At 38.8% G+C, this 11,893-nt stretch overlaps 4 protein-coding genes across 5 annotated transcripts; 2 read left to right on the plus strand and 2 right to left on the minus strand.

Annotated features, from left to right (window-relative positions):
- Positions 1 to 93: 93 nt before the first annotated feature.
- LOC135943551 (ankyrin repeat and MYND domain-containing protein 2) lies at positions 94 to 2,798 on the minus strand. Its single transcript, XM_065490137.1, has 6 exons — positions 2,418 to 2,798; positions 2,190 to 2,355; positions 1,997 to 2,136; positions 1,355 to 1,570; positions 1,139 to 1,299; positions 94 to 468 (listed from the first exon to the last, which is right to left on the minus strand). The coding sequence occupies exons 1-6, from the start codon at positions 2,601 to 2,603 to the stop codon at positions 159 to 161; spliced, it is 1,179 nt and encodes a 392-aa protein (XP_065346209.1). The 5' UTR covers positions 2,604 to 2,798; the 3' UTR covers positions 94 to 158.
- A 2,227-nt stretch (positions 2,799 to 5,025) lies between these two features.
- On the plus strand, positions 5,026 to 6,646 carry LOC135943138 (ankyrin repeat domain-containing protein 39-like). Its single transcript, XM_065489557.1, has 5 exons — positions 5,026 to 5,168; positions 5,267 to 5,418; positions 5,909 to 6,018; positions 6,080 to 6,256; positions 6,317 to 6,646. The coding sequence occupies exons 2-5, from the start codon at positions 5,303 to 5,305 to the stop codon at positions 6,490 to 6,492; spliced, it is 579 nt and encodes a 192-aa protein (XP_065345629.1). The 5' UTR covers positions 5,026 to 5,168; positions 5,267 to 5,302; the 3' UTR covers positions 6,493 to 6,646.
- LOC135943139 (uncharacterized) lies at positions 6,634 to 7,622 on the minus strand. Its single transcript, XM_065489558.1, has 3 exons — positions 7,387 to 7,622; positions 7,081 to 7,257; positions 6,634 to 7,031 (listed from the first exon to the last, which is right to left on the minus strand). The coding sequence occupies exons 2-3, from the start codon at positions 7,238 to 7,240 to the stop codon at positions 6,784 to 6,786; spliced, it is 408 nt and encodes a 135-aa protein (XP_065345630.1). The 5' UTR covers positions 7,241 to 7,257; positions 7,387 to 7,622; the 3' UTR covers positions 6,634 to 6,783.
- A 193-nt stretch (positions 7,623 to 7,815) lies between these two features.
- On the plus strand, positions 7,816 to 11,786 carry Mps1 (Monopolar spindle 1). 2 transcript variants are annotated; one of them, XM_065490045.1, is made up of 9 exons: positions 7,816 to 8,139; positions 8,244 to 8,694; positions 9,084 to 9,557; positions 9,832 to 9,980; positions 10,036 to 10,202; positions 10,255 to 10,439; positions 10,707 to 10,998; positions 11,239 to 11,327; positions 11,392 to 11,786. In XM_065490045.1, the coding sequence occupies exons 1-9, from the start codon at positions 8,021 to 8,023 to the stop codon at positions 11,401 to 11,403; spliced, it is 1,938 nt and encodes a 645-aa protein (XP_065346117.1). In that variant the 5' UTR covers positions 7,816 to 8,020; the 3' UTR covers positions 11,404 to 11,786. The 2 variants fall into 2 exon arrangements, with proteins under 2 accessions (XP_065346117.1, XP_065346118.1); XM_065490046.1 differs by having other exon boundaries at positions 8,244 to 8,661.
- The last annotated feature ends 107 nt before the right edge of the window (positions 11,787 to 11,893 follow it).

An 11,893-nucleotide genomic window follows, 5' to 3' on the forward strand; every position in this document is an offset into this window, starting at 1 on the left:
AAATACAACAGCAGTAGTTAAAGTATGGTGAATAGAGAGAACGACACCATTTGTTCAAGTTGGCAAGGAAAAAGAATAAATAAAATATTTGATTTGTACATCAGCGAGACAACAGTTTAATAACAAGAATACAGTCATTTTTAAGAGGATACACAAATTCACTTGACTTCGAGACTCTGACTGGCGAGCTGCTGGGAAACGAGGTCAGCGATACTCGCCTGCTCGTTCTCCTTCATTTTGGCGGCGTCTTTCTTCGCATCTGCAGCGCTGGCCGGCTTGCACCCCTTTTTGTGCAGCGACCAGTGCACCTTTTGGCACTCAGCGCCGCAGTAAACCTCACTTTTGCATCGCGAACACCTACGCGTCGCCTTTTCGTTGCCGCAAGCGCTGCACTGCGAGTCCGAGGCGAATCCTCGGTGGCCGTTGATGGCTGACGTGATCACCGTCATCAAACTGCCTTTTTCATAACTGCAATTGGGGATTTCAATTAATTCATTTTTTGTCAGTAATTATGGCGTTTTATAATTTACCAAAACTATAACGTCGATTTATTTTTCATACTGTTAAAAATGATTAGGATTTTATTTTTATTAAAATAAATTCAGAGAAATAATTACATAATTTCAGCCTTTTTCCCTCTTTTTTTATTCCTTTGGATACAAAAGAATATTTTGGACGGTCAGACATTGAAAATTATTTCCATTTAAAACTTTTAAGTCAACTAAATTTCACCAAGATCATAGGGGCATTTATTCGTGTTTTGACCTTCAGGGTCATATCAAGGAATGTTTAACCTTGAAGGTTATACTTAACCTTAGATGGTCTAATTTATTTATCCTTTGTGTGCATAATTAATTGATCAGGAAAATGTTTTGAAATTTTTAAATTCAATGGTCTAGCACAGAAGAGCGGATTTAAGCCAGTTATTAACTTCAAACTAAGATAGCCGCTTTGACTATCGCGATTGCCACTCAATGAAACGTCATGTAGCTGTGCAGAAATTTATGTCCAATTTCTCTTTGATTTGCCTGGATTCCTGCGTATTAAATTTCTTCTTTGTTTTTATATTTGTTTCTATTTCATTATTAACTATTATTGGAATAAAATCAAGTTTTGAAAGAGGAAAAATCGAACTTACTGAGGGTCTTTTATTGTTGATGCCACGCCGTTAGCAATCTGCATGAAAAGTGTTGACTGGATGTACGGGAAACGATGAACTGTCACTCTGACAAACTGGTCCAGTCCGCTTGGTTTAATCAGCTTTTTTATGCAATACTCAAGCACGTCTTTTTCCTTGCCCTACAAAATACAAATTTTTAATTTCATTTGGATCGAATTTAGCTTATAAATTAACCTCTTTCATGAGCTCTCCTTCTTCGGCCATGGTCAATTCTTCCAGCACGTTGGACAGCCAGTGGAATTTGAAAGAAAGAACTTCATTTGTTTCGTGTCCGCGCTTCATCTCCTTCTCGCACATAAGATTTAGGACGGCCTTCACCTGCCTGTGTTTGTCCACTAGCGTCCGATTAGTCCGAAGGAAGAGCAGGATTCCGATTGGATGAACATTCACCTTTATTAGAGAACAAAGATATGGAGTAAATTATATGGCAATTTTCTAGTAGTTAGTTGTTCTTTTTACTAGATGACTCTGTTGTTTTTCTTTGGTTTTATTTTACTGATTTACCAGCAAACATGATAATATTTTTAATTAAAAAGACAATTATACACTTAAATGGAGAATTTCATTTTAAAACCCCCTGTACTCTGCTTAATTTTTCAATCTAAATCACAATTTATTATCCAGCTGTTTTTATTAATAAAATTGTGAAAAAAAATTGCCACAATCAACAAAAGTTACAATTTTTTAAGCAAGGCATTTTTTAAATTAAAAATTTGCAGTTTAAACAGCCTTGGAGTAAATACAATTTATGTCTTTCTTATTAACTTTCCTATTTGATTCCTAGTTAAATTAAAAAAAGTCGATTTCCATCCGCACCTGCATGATGAACTTGTGAAACACCTCTGTGAGGGCCGGCTCGAGTTTTGGCTCTTTGTCAAGTCCTTTGGGAGTTGTGTAATAGTCGATGTCAGAGCGCGGAACGAAGTTATTGATCGCCGCCACGCAACCATGATTTCCTGCACGCTTCATTATGATACTGTCTGCCAAACTACTCAAAGTAATTGCTTACCGACGAAGGCTGCCATTTGAGCTGGCGTCCGTTTCACCGTGTTGAGAACTTGGCTCTTGGCGCCGTGCTGGAGGAGCAGCATGCAAACCTCCTCTTTGCCAGACAGGGCGGCGAAATGCAGAGGCGAATAGTTGTGCTCGTGCTTGCTCGAATTCACGTCTGCACCCTGAATTGAGAAAAGTAAAATTATGTAATTAAAATGACAAACAACTGAAAAAAATTCCAAACCTGATCAATGAGGATCTGTGCAATGTCGTGGTTGCCTTTGTAGACGGCGTGCTGCAGAAGCGTCATGCCGTTTGTGTCGACAAAGTCGATGTCGAACTTTGCAGTGGATAAAAGGGCCTGCAGACCCGTCAAATCGTTGTCGGTGACCTTCTGCAGGGCCTGTTGCTGTTCTTCCGTCGGCTCCATGATTGTGACTCCAACTGGTTTTGCTTCTCTCTCGAAAAATATGCTTTTACTCCACCTTCTAGAGAGAGAGTGAAGTGTAGACTGGCTGTTCTTTGAGGAAGAACTGGTCAAAAGTGTACACCGGCTTCACAATAATAAAAAATCAGCGTACATACACTTGACGAGCTGCGTGCTAGCGTGTTGTGCTTGTTGCGGATTGCAGGTTGCAGCACGGCATCAAAATAAAGGATGGGTCGGTTTTTATTGGTGATATGAGAGCTAAAAACCGGTTTAGTATTTTAACTTTGCGTTGACTTAACAGCTTTCATTTTGAAAATACTTCTTCAGGATTAACCCATATTAAAATATAATATTTTCTTTTAAATGATTGAAGATTTTTTTGTCATGAAAGAGCATTCATTCTATTTTTCGAATCTAGTGGTACCGGTATTTTTAAACGCGCAGGGACATAGAACAAAAAGAACCACCGATAACCGCCATTTATAATCCAACATGAGATTCGAGTCCACCATTTAAATAAAATTCAATATGGCGTCTTTTCAGCGCCTGCATGCAGAACAGCTACGAAAAGTCAAAGCAATATTTTAACCCCACCCACTCTCAGGCCTCTCACAATCAGCGTGCGATTTGTGGACGTCTCTTTCAGTGAGAGTTAACTGCTGCTCTTGATTGGTGTACAGAACACATACGTTCACTTTCGAACATACAGGTTGGTTTCTACCTGGGTAGGTGCGTGTGGGAGAATAATTAACATTTTTTAGCCTCGAGGGCAGCACGTGTAGCGGCAAAACTAAACTAAACTGCTGCTGTGCCGCTTGACGTTTTGACACAAGCTCTTTAATTTCTTGTCCCGTTCAGGCGCGCTTGTTTGCTAGCTGTACTGTTTACATTCCCATAATCGGATGAAAACACGCCCAAACAGCATTTTTCGGCATTGGTAAAAACCAGTTATAATTGCTTTGATAGCGAGTTTCTGCACGCCAAATGCCTTATATCTTAGTGCGCGGCTCTGTTTCCCAGCACTTAAACACGCACGTTAGTGGCTTGAAAGGTAAAAAAATTACGTAGCGAACGGCCCAGTTAGCACGCTTTTATTCTCGCGCTCGTCACAGATTGATAACGTGATCACTCATCGGCTGCTCTGTTTGTCCTGCAGGCGTGTCCTGTATCACTATTATCTCGAATTTTCCGAATTTCCCTTCGAATGAGTGTTTTGTACGTGATTGCTTGCAGCTAACGACATTGTACAACTGCAGCACTTTGCGGCTTCGAGAATTGCGCCCAGCGAGGACCTGACCACCATCAACTACACCCTGCACCCTTGTGTCTTGCTGACCGCCCTTGAGGTTCTTGGCTATTCTGTCGTCGCGTGCTGCGCTGCCCCGACCGGACCTGGTGGAGAGATTCAATATCTCTGGACGCTGCACAAAGATTTTCCTGAGCCCGAACCTGACGAGCTTAACCACCACTAATTAATTTCATCTGGATTTAAATGTGAGAGTTTTTTATAGAGGGTTGATACTGTGAAATCCTTGTTGCCAGTATATATATGAACTCATCCCTTAGAGGATTCAGTTGAAACCAATATATTGACCTGAATAGCACTATAAATTTTTGAGAAAATGGCTGCAAAATTCGCATGTGGCTAGGACTGTCTACTTAACTTGAAATCCTATTTAAAGTAGAATGATACTGGGCAACAATTGAAAATTATTTGAATAATTGTTGGATGTCATAAACAATTGATCGATAAACAAGTTGTTCTGCAATTTGCAATAATAAAAAAGGGCCCTCCTACAGTAAAAATTCAAATTTTGCCAATTTTCTCCAAAATTTACAGTGCTTGAGCATATTTTCTTGGCATATTTAGATTCCTCTCGTCGAGATCTATCTAACGGTGTATGCCACTTATTGGGGAAACTCTTGGTTTTGAAATTAAATCGGATTTCAAGTAAGGAGACAGCCATTACCATTTGGAAAGCACGGTAACTTTCCAGCCAATTTTCTAAAAAAATTACAGCGCTCCTTAGGTCAATTTAGGCTTTAACTGAATCCTAAGGGGCGAGGTTATGCATTGGCAACAAGCATTTTCCAGGATTTTGCAGTATCATTCCTCTTTAATTTCACAACAAAGAGTTTCCTTAAAATATTTCATACGCTGTTGGACAGATCTTAACAAGAGGAATCGAAATCTGCCAAGAAAATATGGTCAAACACTTTATATTTTGTAGAAATTTTGAATTTTTACTGTAGAACAAAGTTCTTTTTTGATTACTCTAAATTGTTGCACTACATAATTGTTTATCAATCAATTTCTTGTTGCATCCAACAATTGAATTAATTTTCAATTGTCGCCCTGTATCAATCCACTCAAAATAATTTTATGCTTATATAATCTTATTTTGTTGCGTAGAATGGCTGCTGTTGTCACTCATTACGTCATCGTTAAAGGCTCAGTTCACGGATCTGACTGCACCGTGTTTGGCCTTGAGCCTCAGGATGAGGAACATGTGGTCTCGCAGTATCAGTGTGGAGAGAGCGTCATGAATGGGAAAATTGTCAAGGGTAAAATAATTTTTTTAATTAAAAATTATTGATTTCAATCAAAAATTAATCTATAAACTCCTAGCCATTCATGAAATAATTGTTGAATTTATTTTTAGCATCGACCATTGATGTGTTGAACCTGTTGGCTCGCCATGGCTTCAAGGTCGTCAGCAGCACCGGAGAAACCGACACTATTTGGACCCTCGAAGTGCGCAGGACTGTCTCCTCTCAGCACTCCATGTTGGGCCTCCCAAAAAACTAATCAAAGGTGACTTGATCAATAATCTTCTGTTGTGACCATCTTGCCTTGACAACCATGCAATTATTCATCGATTTTCTGTCACTCACAGTCAGGCCCCCTAATTACAGTGCATTTTTAATAATGCAGCTGCCAGAAAAACCAGAATGATTTAGCCAAGGTTACGGAAGAATTATCTAATTTCACCTATTAATAAATATCTTGAAAATCTCAATTGAAGCTCAATAAATATTGTTTTCTTAGTGGAAACCAAATACCATAAAGCTAGGCTTTAATAGCTCAGAAACTGGACAGTAAACATTATTTATTTATTGAGTATTTTGTTCTTTAAAACGTGTGATAAATATTATGTAACTTTGAGTGCTTTCATGTCATGGGATAATATCATTCTGTCAATGTTTTCTTGCTTATTAGTAAAATCAGACTTAAAAATTTATTTTCTGCTTTAATTTTGATAGTCAAAAATATTTTCATTTTCTAAAATGTTCTAAATTTTCAGAATAATGTCCTCTCATCACCAGCACAATTGCCTTGATCACGCACCTGCTCACTCTTCTGTGCAACAATCACTCGATGAATTGAATTTTGAGCGTGGAATTTGGCCTGCAGGTACAGAAATGATTTAATTTATTCAAAGAATTAGGCTATTGTTATTATATTTGTTTAACAGCACTTGATGGTGACCTGAAAAAGGTTACTGAGCTTCTAAATAAACAAGTTTCGTGGGTTCACCGACCAGACAATGCCGGATACACTGCTCTCCACTACGCAGCCAAGGCTGGCCACCTTGACGTCTGCCAACTACTGATTCGCAGAGGGGCCGACGTCAATGCTGTCACTAAAGCAGGTAACACAAATTTAATCAATTGTCAAAGATACATTTAATAAGTTTCGTGTCGTTTTGTAGGACTGGCCTCTCCTCTTCACCGAGCTGCTATGTGTGGAAAACACTCTATTTGCGAGTTGTTGCTCAAATCAGGAGCTGACGTGAATTTGCAAGACGCTGATGGCAACAGTGCTCTATCAAGGGCGAATGGTCACCACAAAGTAGCTGAATTGTTAATTGAGCACGGTGCAACGTAAACTGCATGCATTCTTTGCACAAGAAAAGTGAACTTTTGCTTCCTAAATTTGTTTCTGCTTTGATGTTGGTGCTTTCTTCTTACGTTTTATATTTTTTGTAATCTAGGTCGCAGATTAACAAAATAATAAGCTTGTAGTGAATTAACTTGATAAATATCGAATTTTATTGATGAAATATCCAAATATTATTGGTTCAGTTTGAATATTACAATTACATTGTTTAAAAGGAACTTGAAACGATTTCACAACAATATTCAGACTTATTTGATATGCAGTTTGCCCTGTATTATTTTACATCGTGATCTGATTCCTTGCATAATCTAAGGCAATTCTCATGGCAGTGTCCTGAAGACTACTGCTCCTCAGTATCAAAGTGGCAAGCATGGCTATGTCTGTATACTCTACATTCCGAAAAGCGTTAGTGATATTTTCAATCAATTGCTGCTTCTGGTGGTCATTTAAGTCTTCATTCAGTACCTGCCACAGTGGCTTCACATCGCCAGTCGACCTGTACGCCAGGGCCGTGCCAAACAATCCTCCTGAAAAGATTATTTTTTAATCTGATCAAAATGCCTCAAAAGATCAAACCTAGCACAAGTCCAACTGGGCCTGCGACAAGGGTTCCAATCATCACGGATGTACCAGCTATTACTCCAGCTTTGGCTGATTTTTGGGCACAAACCATGACGTTCCTGCTTCTGGCCACTGTGCTCAGGGCTTGCATAAGGCAATCGTTGTCCAATGGCATCGTCAAAAATATCTGATCTATGAAAAATAAGTAAAATTATGTATATGTATTATTGCTCTACACAGGTATGTGTAAAATTCCTAAAATTGAGATATTAAAATACATATTAGAAAAAAGTCCTGGATATTTCGTAATATAAGTCTTACCAGAAATTTCCACAATATTGCTTCTTGTTTTCCTTCAACTGTGTCGCTCCAAGATTATCTTATAATGCAATGAGACGCCTTTACCTGTACTTAATCCTCTATAACAAGGACCAGGCAAGGACTCCTATTTAATAAGGGGAAATAACAAAAAATCCGTAATAAGTTTCTTGGTGTTTAACCATCCCTTTTAGGCGATAAAATATCCTCTCCTTGTCGAGCGTACACCACACAATACATATTACAACAATGCATCAATGCATGCTTCTCGATCTGAACTGATCTGAACATCTGGTTTGGTTCACGTTCACGACGTTCACGTTTTTGCGATGACTCATGACGCCTGCGCCGTGCGTGGCCGTGCGTGTAGCATACGATGAGTGCGACTGCGAAGCCGTTGCGCGCGTTAACTTAAATATTTTCTATCAAGCAACGGATACCAATACGAAACCAAAACAGTAGACAGAAATTTTTTAATTCAATTCTGATACTCGCGACCTGCAGAATTCAAACTTTCTGCATAAGTTGTCACAAATGTGGTGTTGTTATCGTCGCATAGGCACAATTAACCCGCGGTTCTGCCCAGTTTTCATTCATAACATTGGAAAATAAGAAGTCTGCTCATTCGCACATCAACATGAACCAGCAAACATGGCAAGGTGTGAAAGAGGAGAGAAATGAGGAGCATTCTGGACACTCTGGACCTCAATGGTCAACGCAACCGACAGGCTCGTCGAGAGGAAATTTCTTTGCTAGGTATGAATTTAATGGAACAGTCCATTATAAATTTTATTTTAAAAAAGTTGCTTTTCAGGCGTTCGAATCTCTGTTTTTCATGAATATGTACTGTAAATTTTCAGATTGATGGCAAAAAACTCGAAAAACCAGTCGAAAGAAGGAGCAGTTGCCATTCCTTCGCCCTCGGACCAAGCGCCATCATGCGACACACCATCCCTGCGACCAATGCCTCGCTCTCCCTCGATGCCCAATCTAAAAGACATCGAAAGGGCGCCTGTCTTCAGCTTTCCCTTCAAAGAGGAGGGAGCTGATGATCTTAGAAGGAAGCTGTCTGTTGACTTCCGCTCTCCTCCTGTGGCCCCTTTGAACAGCGTCCGACAACACCCAGGAAGCCCCATTCCTCAGCATCTGTCATGCCGGGGGGCCACCCCAATGGCCAAGTTTATGTCCTTGAGCAAAGGAAATTCGGGCCAAAGTTCTTTGATTCACAGTTCAGGTCGAACGCCTCTCCAGTCAATTAACCCTCTCAACCACCGAGAGGTAATGCAACATTCCAATCCTGCGGTGAAGGGTGTAAGTCGATTTCCAGATCGCAAAATAAAATTATATACTATAAGTGTGATTTAAAAAATTATATGGCAGCAAAGCCTGGTCATGATTGCCATTCAGTTAGGAAGGAAGATTTAAAAACAAATTGGCAATAAATTGTTGAAATGTGGAAAAAAGAAATAATAATGATGGAGGGCAGGAATAAATTAATTTGACGGATGATGAGTTGAGCCAGCTGTGTTGCGCATTTGGAAATATCAAAATATCACTCCTGAATTTTAAAATAGCTCTTTTCTCCCTCCTTTTCCACAATTTCCCCCATGAAAATTTATTACAATCTTGGATAATTTATTTATAAAATCTTCCTTTTTAAGTATGATTTCTACATATAAATAAAATTGATTCAATTTCAGATTAACTTTGGGCAAGTGGATAAAGAAAATATCGGTTTTTCGTTCAACAAGGAGTTGCCGCCTTACGATCCCACACCTGATGTGAAAAAAGATATAATCAAGTCAATGATGGAAGACGATTCTCCCAGGCTCTGCGTCGGATCCAAGCGCATGTTCGCATCATCCTCTTCACGGAGTCTCTTCCAGTCAGAAGGAAACTCTTTGACTTTTCCTGAAAACTCCGATTCGCGGCACAAGGAAACATCAGAGACGAATGAATTTTCAAACAGTGTGAACAAAACAGCTCTGAGCGTTCCTTCTCGGGTCAACACTCCCATTACTGTGAGGAAGGCCCCAGAAAATTTTGTTTTCAAGGAGCCAATCCTGCCTCAGCAAAAAAACAAGGTTCCTGGGGAAGGACTAATCATGGTGAAAAACCTTCTGTACAGGAAGGGAGTCAAGCTAGGAAAGGGAGGATCAAGCACTGTTTATGAGGTGAGATCATTATTTTTTACTATTTACCAAAAATATGATTCTATGCTAATTAATTTCATGAAATCAGGGGGTTAAAACCTATTTCTTGATGGCAAAAATGTAATGCCGATTTTATCAATTATTCTCGCTGTAATTTTTTGTCTTGTGAAAAATTAATAACTGAAACGCAATCTAGTCTTTGCTGAACATAAAATATTCTTAAGGGATGACAGGGTCGTTGTAATTTTTGACAGCAGCATTTCCCGCAATTATAATCACCATCACTAAATTCCAGGTGTTTCGCGTTGATGACAACATGTCGTTTGCTCTGAAAATTGTTGAATTGAATGACACCGTGGAATCAATCAAGCAAGGCTTTTTGGACGAAATTCAAATTTTGGACAAAATGAGAGGCTGCGAGATGGTCATTCAGCTAATTGACTTGTAAGAGCATTTTAAGAAAATAATATGATAAGTTACAACAGACTTTCTCTTCCAGTGAGTACCGTGAAGATGAGGACATTCTGTATGTGGTCTTGGAGAAGGGCGTTGGCGACCTCTCCAAATTTCTGCGAAAAGCTAAAGAGAAGAAGAGTTTGCGTCTGAGCACCATTGAAGCCTTTTGGAGAGACATGGTGAATGCTGTTGCTATGATCCACGAGAAAGGTTATTTCCTCTTTTATTAATAATTTGATTTATATACGAATCAAAAATCCAGGTATCATTCACTCTGACCTGAAGCTGGCAAATTTTGTCCTGTGCGGTGAAGTTGGCTTCCACCAACTGAAGCTAATTGATTTTGGCATTGCATCTGCCTTGTCTTTCGAGCAGACAAGTGTGATTAAGGATAACCCTGCTGGCACCTTCAACTACATGAGTCCTGAAGTGTCCAAAGGCGAAAAGGTGAGATTCCTAAATGAATCATGCAGAATCTTTATTATTGCAAATGTATTAAAAGGAAAGGCAGTTCATGTTTTCCTTTTTTAAAGCCTGCTTCAATTAAAATTAAATTATTTAAGTCAAGAAAACAAATCCTACGTATTACAAAATAAATTGAAAATTTTCCTAGAATGTATTAAATTGATAGGCAAGATATTTGCTGTAAATTTAGTGTCTCATACATAAGTATTTTTTAAATAACAACTTTTTCAAAACATTTTCTGCCCGCAGATCAACTTCAAAAGCGACATTTGGTCCCTTGGCTGCATCCTATACTGCCTGCTGTATGGAAAGACTCCATTCCAGGACATAACCAATTGGCAAATGAAGAAGTCTGTCATCGAAGACGAGCACCATGTGATTCAGTTTCCTAAGACCAGCCCCAATCTACCCCGAGATGCTTGCGTCATTCCTCGGCCTCTGCTTGAGACTGTGCAGAGGTGCTTGTCGTACCGCCCGGCAGACAGGCCCTCCGCTCAGGAGCTGCTGGAAACTAAGTACTGCGGCTGTGACAAGCAAATAGGTTTGTTGAATTTTTTAAATTAAATCTAGAATTTGCACCAGATGATAGACTCCTCAATGACTTCTACTTTTTGCTCGTTATTATAACGTCAAAACTTAAAATCTCATTAATTTTAAAATAAATAAAACGATTTTTTTAATTTAATTCTGTTGTTCAGGGATATCAAGAATTAAAATTAATTCCAAAGTAAATTTGCTACTCTTTCACTTGACTAATATTATTTATGTTTCTTCTGTTCAGAATTTCTAGCGCAGGGGCTGGCAGATTTGGTGAAGAGGCACCCGCAAAGCCGACAGCTGGCACCATTACTAATAGCAGCGCTTCAGAGGGTGAGAAATTACTCGTTCAAATTCTTGTTTGACTGTAAGTTCTGACCTATCCTTTTTATTACAGGATGCGCGTTAGGGGCTAGTAAGAGAAAAATATTTTCAACAGTCCAGTCGTTCCATAACCTGCGATTTGAGATTTTAACAGACTGATTATATTATGCATGTTGTTCAGTGTAACACAACTAATAAATAGGCTTGGGTATTGGTGAATGCGATGGAAAACACTGTTGATTTAAGCAAGTATCATACTCTTACATTTACCTAATTTAAACCAATTTTAACCAATATATCTCAGAACAACAGAAAACAAACCAAAAGAAATTAGCAATTTCAAAGAATGCTTCAGTCAAAATGTTCTTCAGTGTTAAATTTCAAGCTGTAAAATATGTCTCTTGATGATTGAAATTGAAAAATTGTACATATTGCAAGTGACACAAAAAATAAAATTTATCTCTCGTATATTACTGGGTAGTATTATTACTGAAATAACCCACCTTCATGTTTAAAGCTATTTAGTTCATTTCAAAATGGGCGAGCAAATTCTAATTTATTTTGACAAGATCTCG

This window comes from Cloeon dipterum, chromosome 4 (assembly GCF_949628265.1).
Source record: "Cloeon dipterum chromosome 4, ieCloDipt1.1, whole genome shotgun sequence".
Classification (NCBI taxonomy): Eukaryota; Metazoa; Arthropoda; class Insecta; order Ephemeroptera; family Baetidae; genus Cloeon; species Cloeon dipterum.

Coding starts and splice junctions, on each gene's coding strand:
- LOC135943138 (XM_065489557.1), top strand. CDS start 5,303: ATGGCTTCAAGGTCGTCAGCAGCACCGGAGAAACCGACACTATTTGGA. Junction 5,419..5,908: donor TCCCAAAAAACTAATCAAAG/GTGACTTGATCA, acceptor CTAAATTTTCAG/AATAATGTCCTCTCATCACC. Junction 6,019..6,079: donor GCGTGGAATTTGGCCTGCAG/GTACAGAAATGA, acceptor TTTGTTTAACAG/CACTTGATGGTGACCTGAAA.
- LOC135943139 (XM_065489558.1), bottom strand. CDS start 7,240: ATGCCATTGGACAACGATTGCCTTATGCAAGCCCTGAGCACAGTGGCC. Junction 7,032..7,080: donor CCCAGTTGGACTTGTGCTAG/GTTTGATCTTTT, acceptor TAATCTTTTCAG/GAGGATTGTTTGGCACGGCC.
- LOC135943551 (XM_065490137.1), bottom strand. CDS start 2,603: ATGGAGCCGACGGAAGAACAGCAACAGGCCCTGCAGAAGGTCACCGAC. Junction 2,137..2,189: donor TCAAATGGCAGCCTTCGTCG/GTAAGCAATTAC, acceptor TGAAGCGTGCAG/GAAATCATGGTTGCGTGGCG. Junction 1,300..1,354: donor AAGGAGAGCTCATGAAAGAG/GTTAATTTATAA, acceptor TGTATTTTGTAG/GGCAAGGAAAAAGACGTGCT.
- Mps1 (XM_065490045.1), top strand. CDS start 8,021: ATGAACCAGCAAACATGGCAAGGTGTGAAAGAGGAGAGAAATGAGGAG. Junction 8,695..9,083: donor CCAATCCTGCGGTGAAGGGT/GTAAGTCGATTT, acceptor ATTCAATTTCAG/ATTAACTTTGGGCAAGTGGA. Junction 10,999..11,238: donor CGGCTGTGACAAGCAAATAG/GTTTGTTGAATT, acceptor TCTTCTGTTCAG/AATTTCTAGCGCAGGGGCTG.